The following is a 14,396-nucleotide window of genomic DNA, read 5'->3' as shown; positions in this document are numbered from 1 at the left end:
GGGGGGGGGGGGGGACAGCCCCGGGTGGTCGGGAGCTGCTGGGTCGAAAGGAAAGGGGGCAGGGGAGGAAAGATCAGAGACAGCTGAGGCCTCCCGGGGAGTAGTACTTAATCGCCTACCCTCAGAGATAGAGAGGGGAGGCAGCGAACTAGCAAAGAGTAAAGGAAGTGGGTGGATTCCCGACTTTACGACTCGCTCGGTGCCTCGCGGTTGGATTACCGCAACAGTACAATACTGTAAGCGCATGCTGAGCAGGGCGTGCTCTTACGGCTTACAGACTGGCAACCCATTACAGTATGTTTTTCTCTGCTCGTTAGGCAGCGATCGACTCTCTCCGCGCCGCCGGTGACCATGCCTAGTTCGGTTCCCATCCATCAAGTTCTGCGAAACAACCGAACCCTCGGCAGTGACGACCTCTCTAGACATAGAAAGAGGAGAGAAAGAACTTTGCGTTCGCTGGGAAGCCCATAGAAAGCAGTTTGGGCACGGTTTTGAAGCGGAAAGTTGGCTCGCTGCTAAGAAGTATACTGTTGCTCAACATGGATTCGGCAACAGAGGTGTTGGATCAACCTCAAATTGAGAGGGTGCAGTTGGAAGGACTGGTAAGAAACTTGCACTTCATCCATGCGATAAGGGCCAATCATCAACGCAGCGGTAGTTTTCTAACCTGTGCTTTGCTCTAACAATCGCATGGAGTTCTTAATCATTATAGGTTGTCATGAAAGTCATCAAACATTGCCAGGAGAATTTTCCCATGACTGTCATGGGCCAGCTTCTTGGTATGGATCGAAATGAAACACTTGAAATTACCAATTGCTATCCCTTCATATCTCCACCTACCGGAGCTGCAACAGCAGGCCCGGACGGTGTGGATACAGTTGCTTTCGAAAGAGAGCAGCACCGGTACCAACGCGAAATGATGTGGTGCGTACGAGAGGCCCGAATCGACCACCAAGTCGTCGGCTGGTATCAGAGCAGCGGGTCGCAAATGGGTTCCTTCCTCTCCTCGCAATGGATTGAAACGCAGTTCAATTATCAGATCAACCTGAGTAATATTGTCTGTCTTGTGTACGACCCTGTGCGCACAGAGGAGGGAACACTTTCAATTCACGCTTACCGCCTCACCAAGAAATTCATGGATGTCATGCGAAAGCAAGACTTTTCATCTTTGGGATTCTCAAACCTGTCCGTTTCGGCGAGCACTATCATAGAAGAGGTCCCGGTGACTTTGCACAACTCAAGCCTTATCAACGCAGCCCTCGTCGAACTGGACTATGCGGACGAGTTCAGCGGTGCGAATGACGTGGAGCTTTCACGACTTTCTATCAGTGACAAGCCGGTCCTGGAGCAAAGCATGGACTTTTTGATATCTGATTTGGATGCCCTCGGAAGGGAGCAGAGCAAGTACTCGTACTACATGCGAAATTTAGTTCGCGGTCAAGGTCAGCTACTTGAAAGAATGCGCAAACGGAGGGCCGAGAATGCAAATCGAACTGCGAAAGGAGAAGAACCACTCCAAGAGGATGATGACGTACAGCAAATGTTTGAAAAGGAACCCTCGCGTCTTGATACGAAGATATTACTGAAAGAATTGGATTCATACGTGGAGAGTATTAAGTCGCTTGCATCAGAAGGAATCGTGAAGCAATACGGTGTGTCAGGTGTGCAAGCTGGCGAAGAATAAAGGCAATGCCCTGTTTACATCGATGACATACTGCGATTCGCACGAAAATTGCTAGCCTACGAGCTCATTCGTTTAAGTCTGTTTTAGGCTTGCGAGCATTCCTGATTCTGTCTGCCATGGTCTTGTGTTGATTGCTCCTCAACGATTTCAACGTGTAGTCAACAAACGCGTCGCGAAACATCTCAATATGCACGACATCCTCTCCTTCCCTATCTCGAGCTAAACTCGAGCCATCATCATATTCGTCAATGCCGTCCGAAAGGTTGGCGATAACATTGTCATCACCTTCAGTGCTTCTTTGCCTCGTTTTGGTATTTGTTCTAGATCCAAAGGGATGTATACTCAGATGAATACTTCTTGTACGCTGTTCTACGTCGAAAGACTCATCGCTCTCACATTTAACGCCCCAAGGTGACTCGATGTCAGAGGTGCGAGGCTTCTGCTTCTTTGTGCGACTAGGATCGCGCATCTGAGATGATACGACCTGGTCACATTCTCTGTTGCTTACGACACGACAAGCATCTGCTCTGACGGTTAGAGATTTAAGAGATGCGAACAAGTCTCCTCTTCTTCGATTAGAGCCGTCTTCTTTCTTAGAAGTCTCCGAAGGCCTGACCTCTATTTGAATCTCGTCATTAGGGCTGCTGTTAGCATTAAGCTGAGCTCTAAACATCTCTCCAGTCATCCGCGCCCACATTCCTGATACTGAAGGAGTGATAGGAGCATCATCTCTGTCGTCTTTTGATTCAGCTTTATATTGCCTGCGGCCTCCGAGTATTTGGCTATCGTTGGGATTCATATCACAAACACTATCGTCATTCGCTGATGAGCGAGTGACTTTTGCCGCCTTCAGTAATTGCTCTTGCTCCAACCCTTCTCCTGAATCTCCTTTCCTTGTTTGGAAAGTTAAACCTAGTAGCTGTCCTGTAGTCTTGTTTCTCGTCTGCTGAGTCGCTTTTTGTTTTTCAGGCTTCTCCTGTCGGAAAAGCGAGGCACCCTTCGTTTGTCCCTCAGGGCCGGCATTATTTCTTTTTCGAAATCGAGGAATTCCTTGCAAGAACTTCAGATTGTCAGTACGAGATCGCAATCCGCCTTGATCTTTGTGTTCCAAATTCGGCTTGGGCAGGTTTTGGTCATCTGGAACGTTCGCCTGCTGAGCGGCTCTTTTTTGTGTGTCTTTAAAGCCCCGCCCGTGATGGAACGATTTGACACCTGAAGACTTCCAACTCGACGTGGGCTTTGGCCGATCGTCCCGATCATCTGAGTGTCGTCCTTCTCGCACTGGTTGCTGCAACATGCGCTTGGGTGATGTCATATAGCTCCGAAATCGATTGAGATGGCTCTGTTTTTTTCTTCGCGAGCCTTGTGAAGTAAACACGTTTTCTGTTGTTGGGTTGATTGTTTTGCCTTGGGCAGTCACACTTGTTGGGCTTGCTTCTTCTCCAGTTCTCGAAACGCCTACATCCTTCTTTGGCTGTTCTTTTCCGTGGGATGCCTCAGAATGCTCTCTCGAAGCAAGCTCATTTATTGAGGGAGGCGGGAAAGGATCGTGAGAAGGTCCCTGCTCGCCGAGCATCTGCCGAAACTTTCTGCTATAAGGAGAAAAGTTCTTCATGCCCTCCAACCGTGAGTAGGGACAAGCTGTTCAAGTTGTTGTCCTGCACGTTTTGGCAAGACAGCAGCCGTATACTCTTTATATCCGTCCGTGAAAGAACTATGAAAGACATTTCAGAGCTGCCGGGACGTTGAATATTGATGGGTTTTTGAAAAGGAACATATTCCAGTGTAAAAGCACAACCAGTAGTCACCTGCCACAGTCTTCACAGGACGCTCTGAATATTGATATTTCGTGTCTTCGAGAGGAGCCCTAATCCCATGCTGATGCTTGACCTTGATGGTATGCCATCTGAACTACAGTGAAGTCATGATACCCAAAGGGACCCTCTAGGGAAACAAACCAAAACTGTTTATTGAACTGAACAGTACAGTGCGGATGTGTGAATATTTTCGTAAGGATGAAGAATTGCTGCGCATGGTTAAAATCTTGCTCGAAGTTCGCGATTTCCAACAGAGAGCTTACGTTTGTGAATGAGGTTCAAAGAGTTAATGCTCATCGCTATGCAGGGGCAGACTGGCATGACAGGGAGATCCAAACCTTGTACGCGTGCAGTAGTACCGATCGATAAGCTTGACCCCTCAGTGACATTCACAGCGGGGAAGAACCCTGTGACGGTCTTATTTTAGTGCTCTCGAGTTCTGGCACTCCTGAGGTGTTCGTGATTCTGTGACAAGAGAGCTGTGAAAGGTGTGGGTAAACATCACAGCGACAGAACTCAGGTGACGCACCCCTCGCGTTGCTTTCACTGGCACTCCATGCCTCATGTACATGCATACTGCGGGTAGCGTTTCTGATGAAATAGACTCCAAACTACAGTCTTCGAAAGGAAGCGACAGAGTAATCAATGCAAATATGCAGACATATTTGCACTCTACGAAGACAGAGGGGATGCGTCTCATTTCAGTTTCCTTTACTCGGCAAACAATGATTAGTCGCTTCCCGGAATCAATTCACCGTCAAGGAACACGTAGGGGCAAGCGCAAATCCCGAAAGCCATGTGCTCTGAAACCCTAGGTAAGTGAGTAATATTTACGATTTGGCGACCTCTTTGTTACCCATTCCGTGTACCATTGTTTCTCGATGCACAAGATGACACGCCTTCTCAACCGTGTCCAAGATATTTGTAACGTTGGAGGCCCATTTGTTCAAAATCGCGTCGGCGTCCTTTGGTTTTGCGAAGGATACAATCTTTGCAGGCCGGTCAATTTTGGCCCACAGCGCCTTCTTGTCAGAGACCATTGCGGCGAGCTTCCGCTCAGTTTGTTCCTGGGACAAATCTAGAAGCTCTGCAAGGCTCTGGAGTTTAATGCGAGAATAGTACGTTGACATGACTCGCAGATTGTGTTCCGTCACTCGCTCCTGAAGTGCTGCCTCCCACTTAAATTCTTCGTCCTTCATTTCTGCCTTCGAAAGAGCAGCCACTGCGCTCAGCTCCTGCATGTATTGCTCCATAAGAACAGGCCAGCGAATCAGTTCGGTCGTAGAAAACAGTTTAAGAAGCTCCTTGTAACGAGGGAGATCTTCCAGAATTTTCAACCCCTGAACGCGCAGCAAAGTATCCTTTTGCATATTGTCTAATGGAGACAAAATGACTAAGAACGCAGCAAGTCTCAGTTCTCTGATGGTGGAAGCCTGATCGGTCCCAGCCTTGCAAGTCTCAAATCTCTCCAAGTACGCCCGACATGTCTCCATAAAATCGCTGTTGTGGATGTGTATACGAATCATCAAAGCATAGTAGCGCATCTTGATGTCACTGAGGCCTTCACGATTGAGTTGGCGAGCCATGATCTTCTTTGCAATTATCGCCCCTCGAATAAAGTCGCTTTTCTCGAGACATAATCGAATCTGTTCAAGAATGAAGTCAAACTTTTCCCTCCTTTCCATCCCACTGAAAGTCTCCACCTGTGTCTCTTGCATGATAGTTGCAGCACCATCAATATCCCCATTCTTCTCCCGGATGTCCGCCAACGTCCTGGTCAGTCTTGCACGCTCAAGTTCTACAAAAATCTTGCCAGATGTTACATCGCGAAGAGTCTCCAACATCGATAGTTTTGTTTTCTCGTCGGGTGTCTCGTCCAGGTAGGACATCACCTCTTGAACAGTCTTTTGAATAGAGGCTTTCAACTGAGCTCTTCGCTTCGAGATAAGAATGGTATACTCTTGAATAGAACTCCATGCTTTCCTGCCGTGAAAGATGCGGATGATGTTGACGCATACAGCGGAAGTCTCTGGAGCAGCTGCTGCTCCTCGGTTGATTCGCTCAAGGGAAAGCAATTTCTCGATCGCTGCTTGTTCACCAGACTTGGGAATAAGATCCATGGCCTCAGCAATCTTAGTCTCCAGATCAGGATCGTTTTCGAATGGACCGAAACCTGACGTATACTTGCCCGTGGACACGTCAGGATCGACGTCCATCTTGTCCGTGTCCTTGTCTTTGCTTTTCTCATTTACCATAGTGAGAAAGTTTTATAGGCAGATCCGCGCAGTCTGTTGTGCCGTCCCCAGATGAGGCCCGTCTCTCAGTTGACGCCAAGTGTATAGCCCGCCCGCAGCGTTGCAGTGCTGCTCCTGATTGTGACGACGCGCGTAATGTTGCAGAAAATGTGGGACTGGAAGCGTCAAGGAATCCAGACGATTGCGCACAGTACGAAGTCGAAGGTGTGGCAGGTTGTATGTTATGATGTGGAAATCTATGAACATTCCAGCATTGCTTGAGGAGTGGGAGGATTCATTCAATATTTTGCTACCCAGATTTTTCTACAATGCAGCACCCTTGAGGGTAACGTTACTGTATGAAGAAAACTCTGGATTGCCAAAAAATCGTTTTCTACTGTACAGTTGTGGCAAATCGTGTACAGCTGCACACGTTTATAGACATAAATGAAAACACGGCAGTGCGAGGAGGTTGCGCTCTCCCTCCCTGTGAACCAAGAGATCCGGATGCCGGGGTCCCCCTGACCGCGGGGTGCCGCCGGCGCCGGTATATTTACCAACTCTATGTCCTATCGTACGCCTGTAAATAAGGCTATGCCTTATTTGAGTGTTGTGTGGAATCACACTCTCCAAGTCAAGTGCGGTGACGATAATATCTTTTCCTTCTTGTTGAACAAGCACAAGTCAAGAGAGGATACGTTGAAAAGTAGCCTCATATGAGGTCACCTGTCGTCTCTAGACACTAGAGCAACAAGCTGATTCCTTTTCCAATGCATGTATGTTGCTCAGATTGTGGAGGAGATGAAGAGATCCTCTATTTATCCATTTATGTGCTCAGTTGCTCTTAGGGTTTTCTGTGGACGTTTGTCTGTGTCTCTGGTGTCTACCTACGGTGCAGGGCTTTGAAATGTGAAGCGGCACTCCAGTGCAATACTTGGCCAATTCCATCGGCCTTTTTGATGTACGTTTGAAAGAATGCGCATGGTTGCGAGAACAACATGCGTAGCGCATAAATAACTGCCTGCGCTTCTCTTTTTGGCGGATGATTAAGCATTCACGGTGTTCTGGCACGAGCTCTTTTCACCCAATGAGGGGTTGCAATGACGGCCCTAATTGACACTCGTTTGATGCCGTGCGCTAAATGATACCAATGATACGCATCCCTTCGCTCCAGACGGCGGGATATGTCACAACGACATATGAGAACGGCGCATGTGCAGGGCAGCTTCGTGTCAATCCCTAGGATCACCAAACGCAGCATTACGTTCATCGCCACGCTGAGAAGAGCTGCCCTCTTCGGCGCTTAAGCGCACCACGATACAGCACCAAAACTTCTTCGAAACCGAAAACACTGGCCTACAAAATCCTTGTCCTCACTAGAAGACGCTTTTCAGGCTCGCCGACCTCTGCCAGACCTCTCGAATGAAATGTCCTCTTCTCGCACGTACTGCTATCCTTGCGCTTTCGTCCTTGGGCTTGTCCGTTCCCCTCAATTTTCTTCACCTCCCCTACTTCCGCAGCCTTCGCCGGGGAGACGCGTTCCCTGACCCTATTCTTAATTTCCACGACGCGGTCTTTCGCCGCGAAGGCCGCTTCTTTCGCCTTAACAGCCGCATCTCTTACTTGTGCGGCCTTCTGTCGTGCGTCTGCTGCCCGCCCTCTCATTCTCTCCGCCGACTCACTGGCAGTGGCACGCAAGTCATCCGCGCGTTTACGTGCAGAAGCAGCGGTATCTCGAATACGATCGGCAGACTCTCGTGCTTTTGTTCGGACGTCTTCTGCGCGTTGGCGTGCCCGCGCAGCGTGTTCGCGCATGGCGGCGGCTTGGTCCTGGGCTTGGGCGCGCACGTCCTCTGCGCGATGACGCGCTTGTTCGACTCGAGAAGAAACGGCCTTTTGAGCTGAGCGCGCACGCATGCGGGCGTCGGCAGCCATTTGTGCAGCTACAGGCCAAATATACGTGGTGAGAGGTTAGGCATCAGGATTTGAGGGTGGAAAGATACTGAGTAGGGGTGGTTATAGTTGCAAAGAGACGCGTACCGTTCTTTGCTCGGCCTTCCCAGCGCATAGCGATGACAAGGCCTGCGCGGAAGACGCGACGTATAAAATATCGGGGGAAAGAGTCGTACCCTTCGACAATTGAAGATGGCCGCCGTCTGGTTGTAAAGGAGTACCAGTGAGAGAGGAAGAAATGAATTAGAACAAGGTGCCGGACCAAGCATTGTTGAGGGTAAACGACCGTTCGATGATGCAGCATTCTTACATCTTGCGGCGAATAAGACGTTCTCCTTTGAGAATGATGCGGTAGCTATTTCTAAAGCCACAGACAGCGATCATAGTCGCGGCAGCGAGTTCGGAGACAACCTGGAATGAAAAGCAGCATAAAACAAAACACATGTCAGGCACTAGTTATTACCAAACACAGTCGTGGCCTCATATAACGCGCCGCGTACATACCATAGCGACGCAAATGTCAACGAAAAGATCGATTGCAATCCAAGTGCTGAGATGAGTGATCGTTTCCGGAGACCAACACCACAGAGTGTCTGCCGAGTGCAATGGTCAGGTTGGAAGTTGTCGGTGAGGCGGCGGGTCGTCGTTGATCCGAACAGCCGCGGATGGCTGTTGCGAAGGCAGATGGCTATCGATTGGCTTAGAACTCCGAGACGGCCCATTGATTCGATGAATTTCGGACCATTTTTCACCGCCAATAGTACAGTAACTGGAGATTCTCGTCATGACATGGCGCCCATACAAACCGCTGCCGGTGTCACAGGAATCGTCATCTCCGTCTCCAACTTCCTAGGCGAGCCTGGGCCATCTTGCTGAAAACAACTACATCTCCATCAGTCACTCAAAAGAGCGACGCCATGACGTCTCCAGCATTCGCCCCCCCAAACCTCGCCCATTGCCCACTCCAGCTCGACCGTCGCCCTCTCCCAAGCACCAGTCGCTGCCACCGCACGTCCCGCTGGTTTGCTGCGACATCGCGCCCCACAACCTCCAAGGCGCTAGTCGAAGAGTTCTGGTCCCTCTCAAATACTGGCTTCTTCTCGTCAACATCGCACCTCTTCTCTCCCTCTGCAGTCTACGTCGACACACTGTACCCCTCTCCATTCAAAGGGCTCCCGAAAATTTCGAAGCACCTTGTCAACATGGAGTCTGCCATACCGCCAGGGCTTGTCTTCGTCCTCGACGACTTGGCCCCTGCAGAGAACAGCGTTGGCGCGAGGTGGCATGTAGAGACAAAGAGTGGAAAGCAACTACCGCTGTCGCGGGGCGCATCCATGTACAGAGTGGAGCCGGCTGGTGACGGATTAGGTGGTATGTGGATTACTGAGGTATGGGATTTTGTAGAGACGCCTTTCAAGGTTGCTGGATTAATTCTCCCGCTCCTCAGAGCTGTTGGCTTTGTGCTCAGAGCCACGCGATCAGAGCGGAAGTAGTGCCGCGATAAAATCATTTAATTGTTTGTTTTTATTGATTTGTTTACACAAGGTTCATTATGATCTGGACTGTAAATTTTGATCCTTAAATTTCTTAACACGACCCTGATCCATACTCCCTTTCCCACCTCCCCATACCACGCACCTTTTCGAGCTGTCGTTCAACAGCAGCACTGCCGAACGTCCCGCTTGTTCGATCCAACATGCCGAAGCGCACTTTCATCCCAAATCTCGTCAAGTACTACCGGAAACACGGCTTCCTGAATCGCTTGAAGAACAGCCCCCACATTTTGCGAAAAGAGATCACGCGCAATATGAAGAAACACACTTTTCCCAGGCTTGGACCAAACTCCAGTTTCTGCAAGCGCCGCCCCCGCTCGTCTTGGTTTCCAACATGGCCATGAGATAAGCACTTCTGAGGATTTATCTCGTTGACTGAGGACCGATGAACTGTCGCTCATGAATGAATGAGCTGAGTATCCACATCGATGTCCAACTGCATGTTCCTTTTCGTTCTACACTCAAGATGATGACTCATATAACTTTGCGCAGGGCTTAGGCTGACGACCGACCTTTCCATGTATTTCGGCCGTTCTGTTTACGACAGCTGTGCGCTCGTGATGAAAGAAATTGAGAAGCAAGATGCACCAGGCCATCGCACAGCTATGCAAGAGACCCTCTCCAACGAATCTGCCCACTACTATGTGACTATTTTCATAATTTCATAAAATCGTAAACTGGCTCTGCTTATTTGTGTTGAACCGTTTGCTTCTGGGTATGATTCTGGGAATGGGTTTCAGCTCTTCGGAGTTGAACAGTTTGCTTCTGGGTTCTGTTCTCGAACCGGGTTTCAGTCGGTTGGATTTGAACCGTTTCGTTTTGAGGATTTTCTTTGAGACGTTTTACTGACTTTTTTTTTTCGAAGCTCTTCTCTTTCATAACCATCCTCTGAACAGCTTCCCGTCGTCTCTCTTTGAAGCATTTCCTGTCCATGATCGCTTTTGCGGTGTTTTCTATTGCTCGTTAGAGCATCTCTATCGAGAGTCTATTCTCTAATCTAATGACAAATTTTCAGCCGCAGAAAAAAAGAGATGCTCTACCGCCTGTTTCTAATCTATTCGAATAGATTTTCCAATAGGTTAGAGCTCGATCTGGGTCTATTCGACCCCCCATTAGACCCAAATCGTGCACTAATCCACAGGGGGGGACTCCCATTAGTGCCACACTTACTAATGCTACCCTCACATTAATGCCGGCCAGACCCACGAACACGAAAAGTGCCACGTGTCACACAGGTCCGGGTGTTGTGCTGCCGTCCGTCCATTGCGCGTGAAAACATGTGAAAGCGGCTTCTAAGCCCGATTCTATTCACAGACTTCAGCTTGTCCTCTTTATGGATCTGGTTCCGGAAATAAAAAAAGCAACGCGCAAGCGTCTGACATTAGCACAGAAGCTAGACATTGCAAATCTGCTCGACAAGGGACACTGTGCCGAAGCAATTGAGCGGCAGTTCGGCATCGCAGAGCGCACCGTGCGAAACATCAGAGCTACTGCTCCCACATTTCTCCTCGTTGTTAATGAGAAGCCAAAATCACTACAAGTAAAGACCCATCAGGCCGTGGGAGTTTTGGCGACTGAATGCCGAGTTTCAGACGCTCCATCGTATCTGAGGTCGGCAAAGCGCGCGTTTCTCACTGCAAAACAGGACAGAGACCCAACGCGGAGCAGGCAGACACTAATTACAGAGTGCAGTCGGTGACCACCCTGTTTTCATTCGACATTTTTGCCGATATGATAAAATTTTGGGCATGCTGAGCTGTGAACAACCCAGCTACAAAACGACCCCCGCAAGCCGGTGAGGCCGCTTTTTCGAGAGTGCTCCGTCAGCCCAACTTTCGGTTCGCGATCTTTGTCCTTTACCGAGAAGCGACATCCTCTCCACATAGCCACAGCCCTTCATAATTGAGTTCTAGGCTACTGCGCCCTCAAAACAAGAAAGGGGCTAAGTATGGTACATGCGGACAGCGTTTTGCCCGACCCTTTTGCAGGTGAAGTCAACTCTCCGCCCTGTTTTGCCTGTAGAACCCAAGACAATCGCAAGCCAAGCTTGGCAATTACGCTGGATGAAAACCAGATTCATGTAAGAGCGTCAGTCGACACTGGTGTAATCGAAAACCCCTTCGCTGCTCTTTCTTCTAATCTAAAAGCAACGGTGTACTTATGCACAGCCTGTCGCGACAGAAGCAGTGGTTGGCAAGTTATATGTAACCGCCGGCGGTACGGCAGCAACAATACAGCTAAAGCGCTCCGTCTCTGGAATCAAAGATGTTCGAAAAGTGAGCGACACAGAAATGAGAAGCTTTGCTTCGTCTGTAGTCACACTGATACGAAACAACACTTAAAGAGAGAATAGCAGGGGAGTAGAGCGCACCGAAAACGCAACCCAACTCGTGACTGGACATTGATGAACGTGTCTTCTGATACACAATCTGTGCGGACCTCTTTCGTAGAAGAAATGTGCCGATTATCTGGTGCTAGTACTGGGACCGTTGAAAAGCTCCTCTCCAACTCTTCTATTCGTTACCTATGTTATGTTCATCTCAATCACAGTAGAATATCACAAGAGAGTGCCAGACAGCTCCACAAGGCTAATACATGTGCTCGATGTGTTTTTATAGGTAACGGCTGTTCTTTTCAATACAGTACGCATGGAAAGGGTCGCCTTTGGAAAGCAGGGACAAGAGAAGTAGCGAACCTTCATGATGTAGAACAGCTCTCACAGTTTGACGAGAACGTTAGAACGCACTCTAATGGCCAAATAACAGCTTCAGAAGTGATTGGTATGTACAGCTGTCGAAGCTGCTTATATATTATAACGGAAGGAAAGAGTGGAAAAAAACCAATCTGACTGTCGCAGAGCTTTCATCTCCAATCGACAGATGGCTTGTCCGCTTCATTATGTTCAGTCTGGCATCTGACGCGGAGGCCGAACGAGCAGCGCTTCACAGTAGCTCCTGTTCATATGAGTTTACTTCTGTAGCGAGGCAGCTCCGAATGAGCTGCAAAACTTTCTCTTCTGACGCTGAGAAACCCCTGAGAATGCTGCCATTTTCGGAGGTTGTACGGGTAAGAAACCGGCTTGGAAGTCTGCACGATACATCTGCTGTCGCGGGAGACTCCGCCATTGATCGCAGAACTGTTGAGAAAAGAGTGGAGGGAGTTCTTACTGGTAATGGTGTAATACTGAAAAAGCTAAGTTCAAGACTGCGTGTGTACGTGAAAGCAAATGCGTTCGAGAGCATGCATGCAGCAATGGTAGCTTCCAGTGGGGAAGTAACCTCTACAGACTGGATTCGGCCGAGCTGCAAAGAAATAAGATCATCTCTGGATATTTTTGGTATACAGTTTGGGCAGAGGAAGGATATGTACTGGAATGGAACATGGTCCTTGTCAACAGAAGTGTCCGCAGTCCCCATGGCTCTCCGGACAGACACAGTGCTTATGATGACTTCTCAAAAGCGGATTAGCTCCTGGAAAGTTGCTGCAAATGCCTCCGGGAGGCGCTTAGTCGATTTGTTTCCAGTTTGTAATGATCTGGAAGTGCTTCCGCACCCATTAATTGAAGATGCGCTAAATGGAGAGTCGGAGTATTGCAGAACTGACTTGCTTTTATGTGTGCGTGTACTTAAGGTAATAGAGCAGATGGTTCTTTCAAGAAGTAATGGAGTTGCCGGACCTCTCACTGTCAGTACGTCAATCGCTGGGATATGTGCAGTAAGCCCGTCCTACGTCTGTGTCCTTAATGCCATGGGGATGTTTCTTTCTTACAACGTTACGGACAGATATAGAAAGAGTCTTATCGCAGAGAGGGAGAGGAAGGGTCCATGGCAGTACAGTCATGTAGACTCTTCTGCAATCCCCGCATTGCAGTTCGACAACTGGGATATTTAACCTTTACACTCTGTAAAGGCGGACCAGATAGCCATGCCGAAAGTTAACGGGTCCCTCATGCAGGCAGTTACCAAAAAAAGGAAGTTAGAGAAGGAGGATGGTGCTCCGCCGCAAAAAAGCGGCAGAATGTCGAGAAAGTTAGCTCCTGGCTACCAACAACGCTACTCGGAGATAGAGAGGCCTTTGGAAGTTCTTTCACGTCACCAGATAAGCAGGCTATTCTAGAGCAGTTTAACGACGTCGCACAGGGCATCACTGCGCTGTTTAGGAATGCGCTCGTCGGGGGAGTAGAGCAGCAACTATCGGAATATAACGCAAGTACAGCTAAGGATTTCGGATACAAGCTGTCCAGTCCGCCTGTTAATTTTAGAACACTTCTGTTGTCCTGCTTCAAACCTCACGGAGGCATAGAACTCACATCCACAGTTGAAATTGATCAACACGTCGTGTACGTCGAGATCAGCAGGGACAGTGCTTCCGATATTCTAACCGTTAGAAGGATCCTGAATTTAATTGCTGAGCAGCTGAAACCGGGAAGGCCAGACTGTCCTCGGTACGTCGTTTTGGCCGGCGATCAACCGTCCTACAAGATGTTCTGCGAGTTATGGTTGGAGTCATGGCGGAAAGGAAAAAAAGGTCGATGTGGTTCGGGTGCCAGTGAAGACACGGCAGGAAATAACGGATACATACCCTGACACGAATGGCTGGTGCCGTTCCCCGGATTCTTCCATACTGAGAAGCAAGCCATGTATTCCATTTGCAAGGAGTTACTAGACGGGCTCGGTCTCGAAGAGGCGGCGGCGTGTACAGGGTTATCGAAGGCGCAGATCGCGAACATTATTAGTCAATCACATGCTCGCAATAATCGCGCTTTACTATTCAACTTGGCATGCGCGATGATTATACATGTCACTGACATGCTAGTACTGGAGGACGATGAAGTCGCGCGCCGTGTTGCCGATCTGCACGCCAAAGCTTCGGAAAAAATGGTATCCACAGATACGGACATTGCGGACTCCGGAAAAGATAGACAAACGGCGCAAATGCGCAGATTTGCACCGTCATCGTCCAGCGGAAGGACAATACAGACGGGCGCACTGTTTGATGCCGCCTCTGGTCTGGTCACGGCTGAAGTTATTGATGTAGGCCGAATGCTTCGTCGAAAACTGCAGGAGCATTTTACGAAAGGCCCCAATGGCAAGCACTTTATTCACACAGTTCTGTTCTCCAGTCTACTACCGACCATGGGCTTTATTCTTTCGAG

The 14,396-nt window shown here is 49.1% G+C and overlaps 6 protein-coding genes; 2 read left to right on the top strand and 4 right to left on the bottom strand.

Annotated features, from left to right (window-relative positions):
* Nucleotides 1-405: 405 nt before the first annotated feature.
* CHC_T00008730001 (Translation initiation factor eIF3, subunit H) lies at nt 406-1,712 on the top strand. XM_005718195.1 is given in 4 exon segments: nt 406-539; nt 540-602; nt 713-1,684; nt 1,685-1,712. The coding sequence occupies 2 exon segments, from the start codon at nt 540-542 to the stop codon at nt 1,682-1,684; spliced, it is 1,035 nt and encodes a 344-aa protein (XP_005718252.1). The 5' UTR covers nt 406-539; the 3' UTR covers nt 1,685-1,712.
* Nucleotides 1,713-1,748: 36 nt separating this feature from the next.
* Nucleotides 1,749-2,981, bottom strand: CHC_T00000968001 (hypothetical protein). Its single transcript, XM_005718194.1, has one exon. It carries the CDS (start codon nt 2,979-2,981, stop codon nt 1,749-1,751), a length of 1,233 nt encoding a protein of 410 aa, XP_005718251.1.
* A 654-nt stretch (nt 2,982-3,635) lies between these two features.
* Nucleotides 3,636-5,756, bottom strand: CHC_T00000967001 (hypothetical protein). XM_005718193.1 is given in 2 exon segments: nt 3,636-4,331; nt 4,332-5,756. The coding sequence occupies 1 exon segment, from the start codon at nt 5,754-5,756 to the stop codon at nt 4,332-4,334; it is 1,425 nt and encodes a 474-aa protein (XP_005718250.1). The 3' UTR covers nt 3,636-4,331.
* Nucleotides 5,757-5,768: 12 nt separating this feature from the next.
* Nucleotides 5,769-6,002, bottom strand: CHC_T00000966001 (hypothetical protein). The gene has a single exon (XM_005718192.1). The coding sequence runs from the start codon at nt 6,000-6,002 to the stop codon at nt 5,769-5,771; it is 234 nt and encodes a 77-aa protein (XP_005718249.1).
* Nucleotides 6,003-6,534: 532 nt separating this feature from the next.
* CHC_T00000965001 (hypothetical protein) lies at nt 6,535-8,379 on the bottom strand. XM_005718191.1 is given in 6 exon segments: nt 6,535-7,091; nt 7,092-7,678; nt 7,776-7,891; nt 7,999-8,072; nt 8,073-8,099; nt 8,193-8,379. 3 exon segments carry the CDS (start codon nt 8,070-8,072, stop codon nt 7,092-7,094), a joined length of 777 nt encoding a protein of 258 aa, XP_005718248.1. The 5' UTR covers nt 8,073-8,099; nt 8,193-8,379; the 3' UTR covers nt 6,535-7,091.
* Nucleotides 8,380-8,605: 226 nt separating this feature from the next.
* Nucleotides 8,606-9,942, top strand: CHC_T00000964001 (hypothetical protein). XM_005718190.1 is given in 2 exon segments: nt 8,606-9,181; nt 9,182-9,942. The coding sequence occupies 1 exon segment, from the start codon at nt 8,606-8,608 to the stop codon at nt 9,179-9,181; it is 576 nt and encodes a 191-aa protein (XP_005718247.1). The 3' UTR covers nt 9,182-9,942.
* Nucleotides 9,943-14,396: the final 4,454 nt, after the last annotated feature.

This window comes from Chondrus crispus, genomic scaffold (assembly GCF_000350225.1).
Source record: "Chondrus crispus Stackhouse genomic scaffold, scaffold_378, whole genome shotgun sequence".
In the NCBI taxonomy this organism is placed as follows: Eukaryota; Rhodophyta; class Florideophyceae; order Gigartinales; family Gigartinaceae; genus Chondrus; species Chondrus crispus.
The sequence above is the reverse complement of the archived record's forward strand: the minus strand, read 5'-3'. Positions and strand labels throughout refer to the sequence as shown.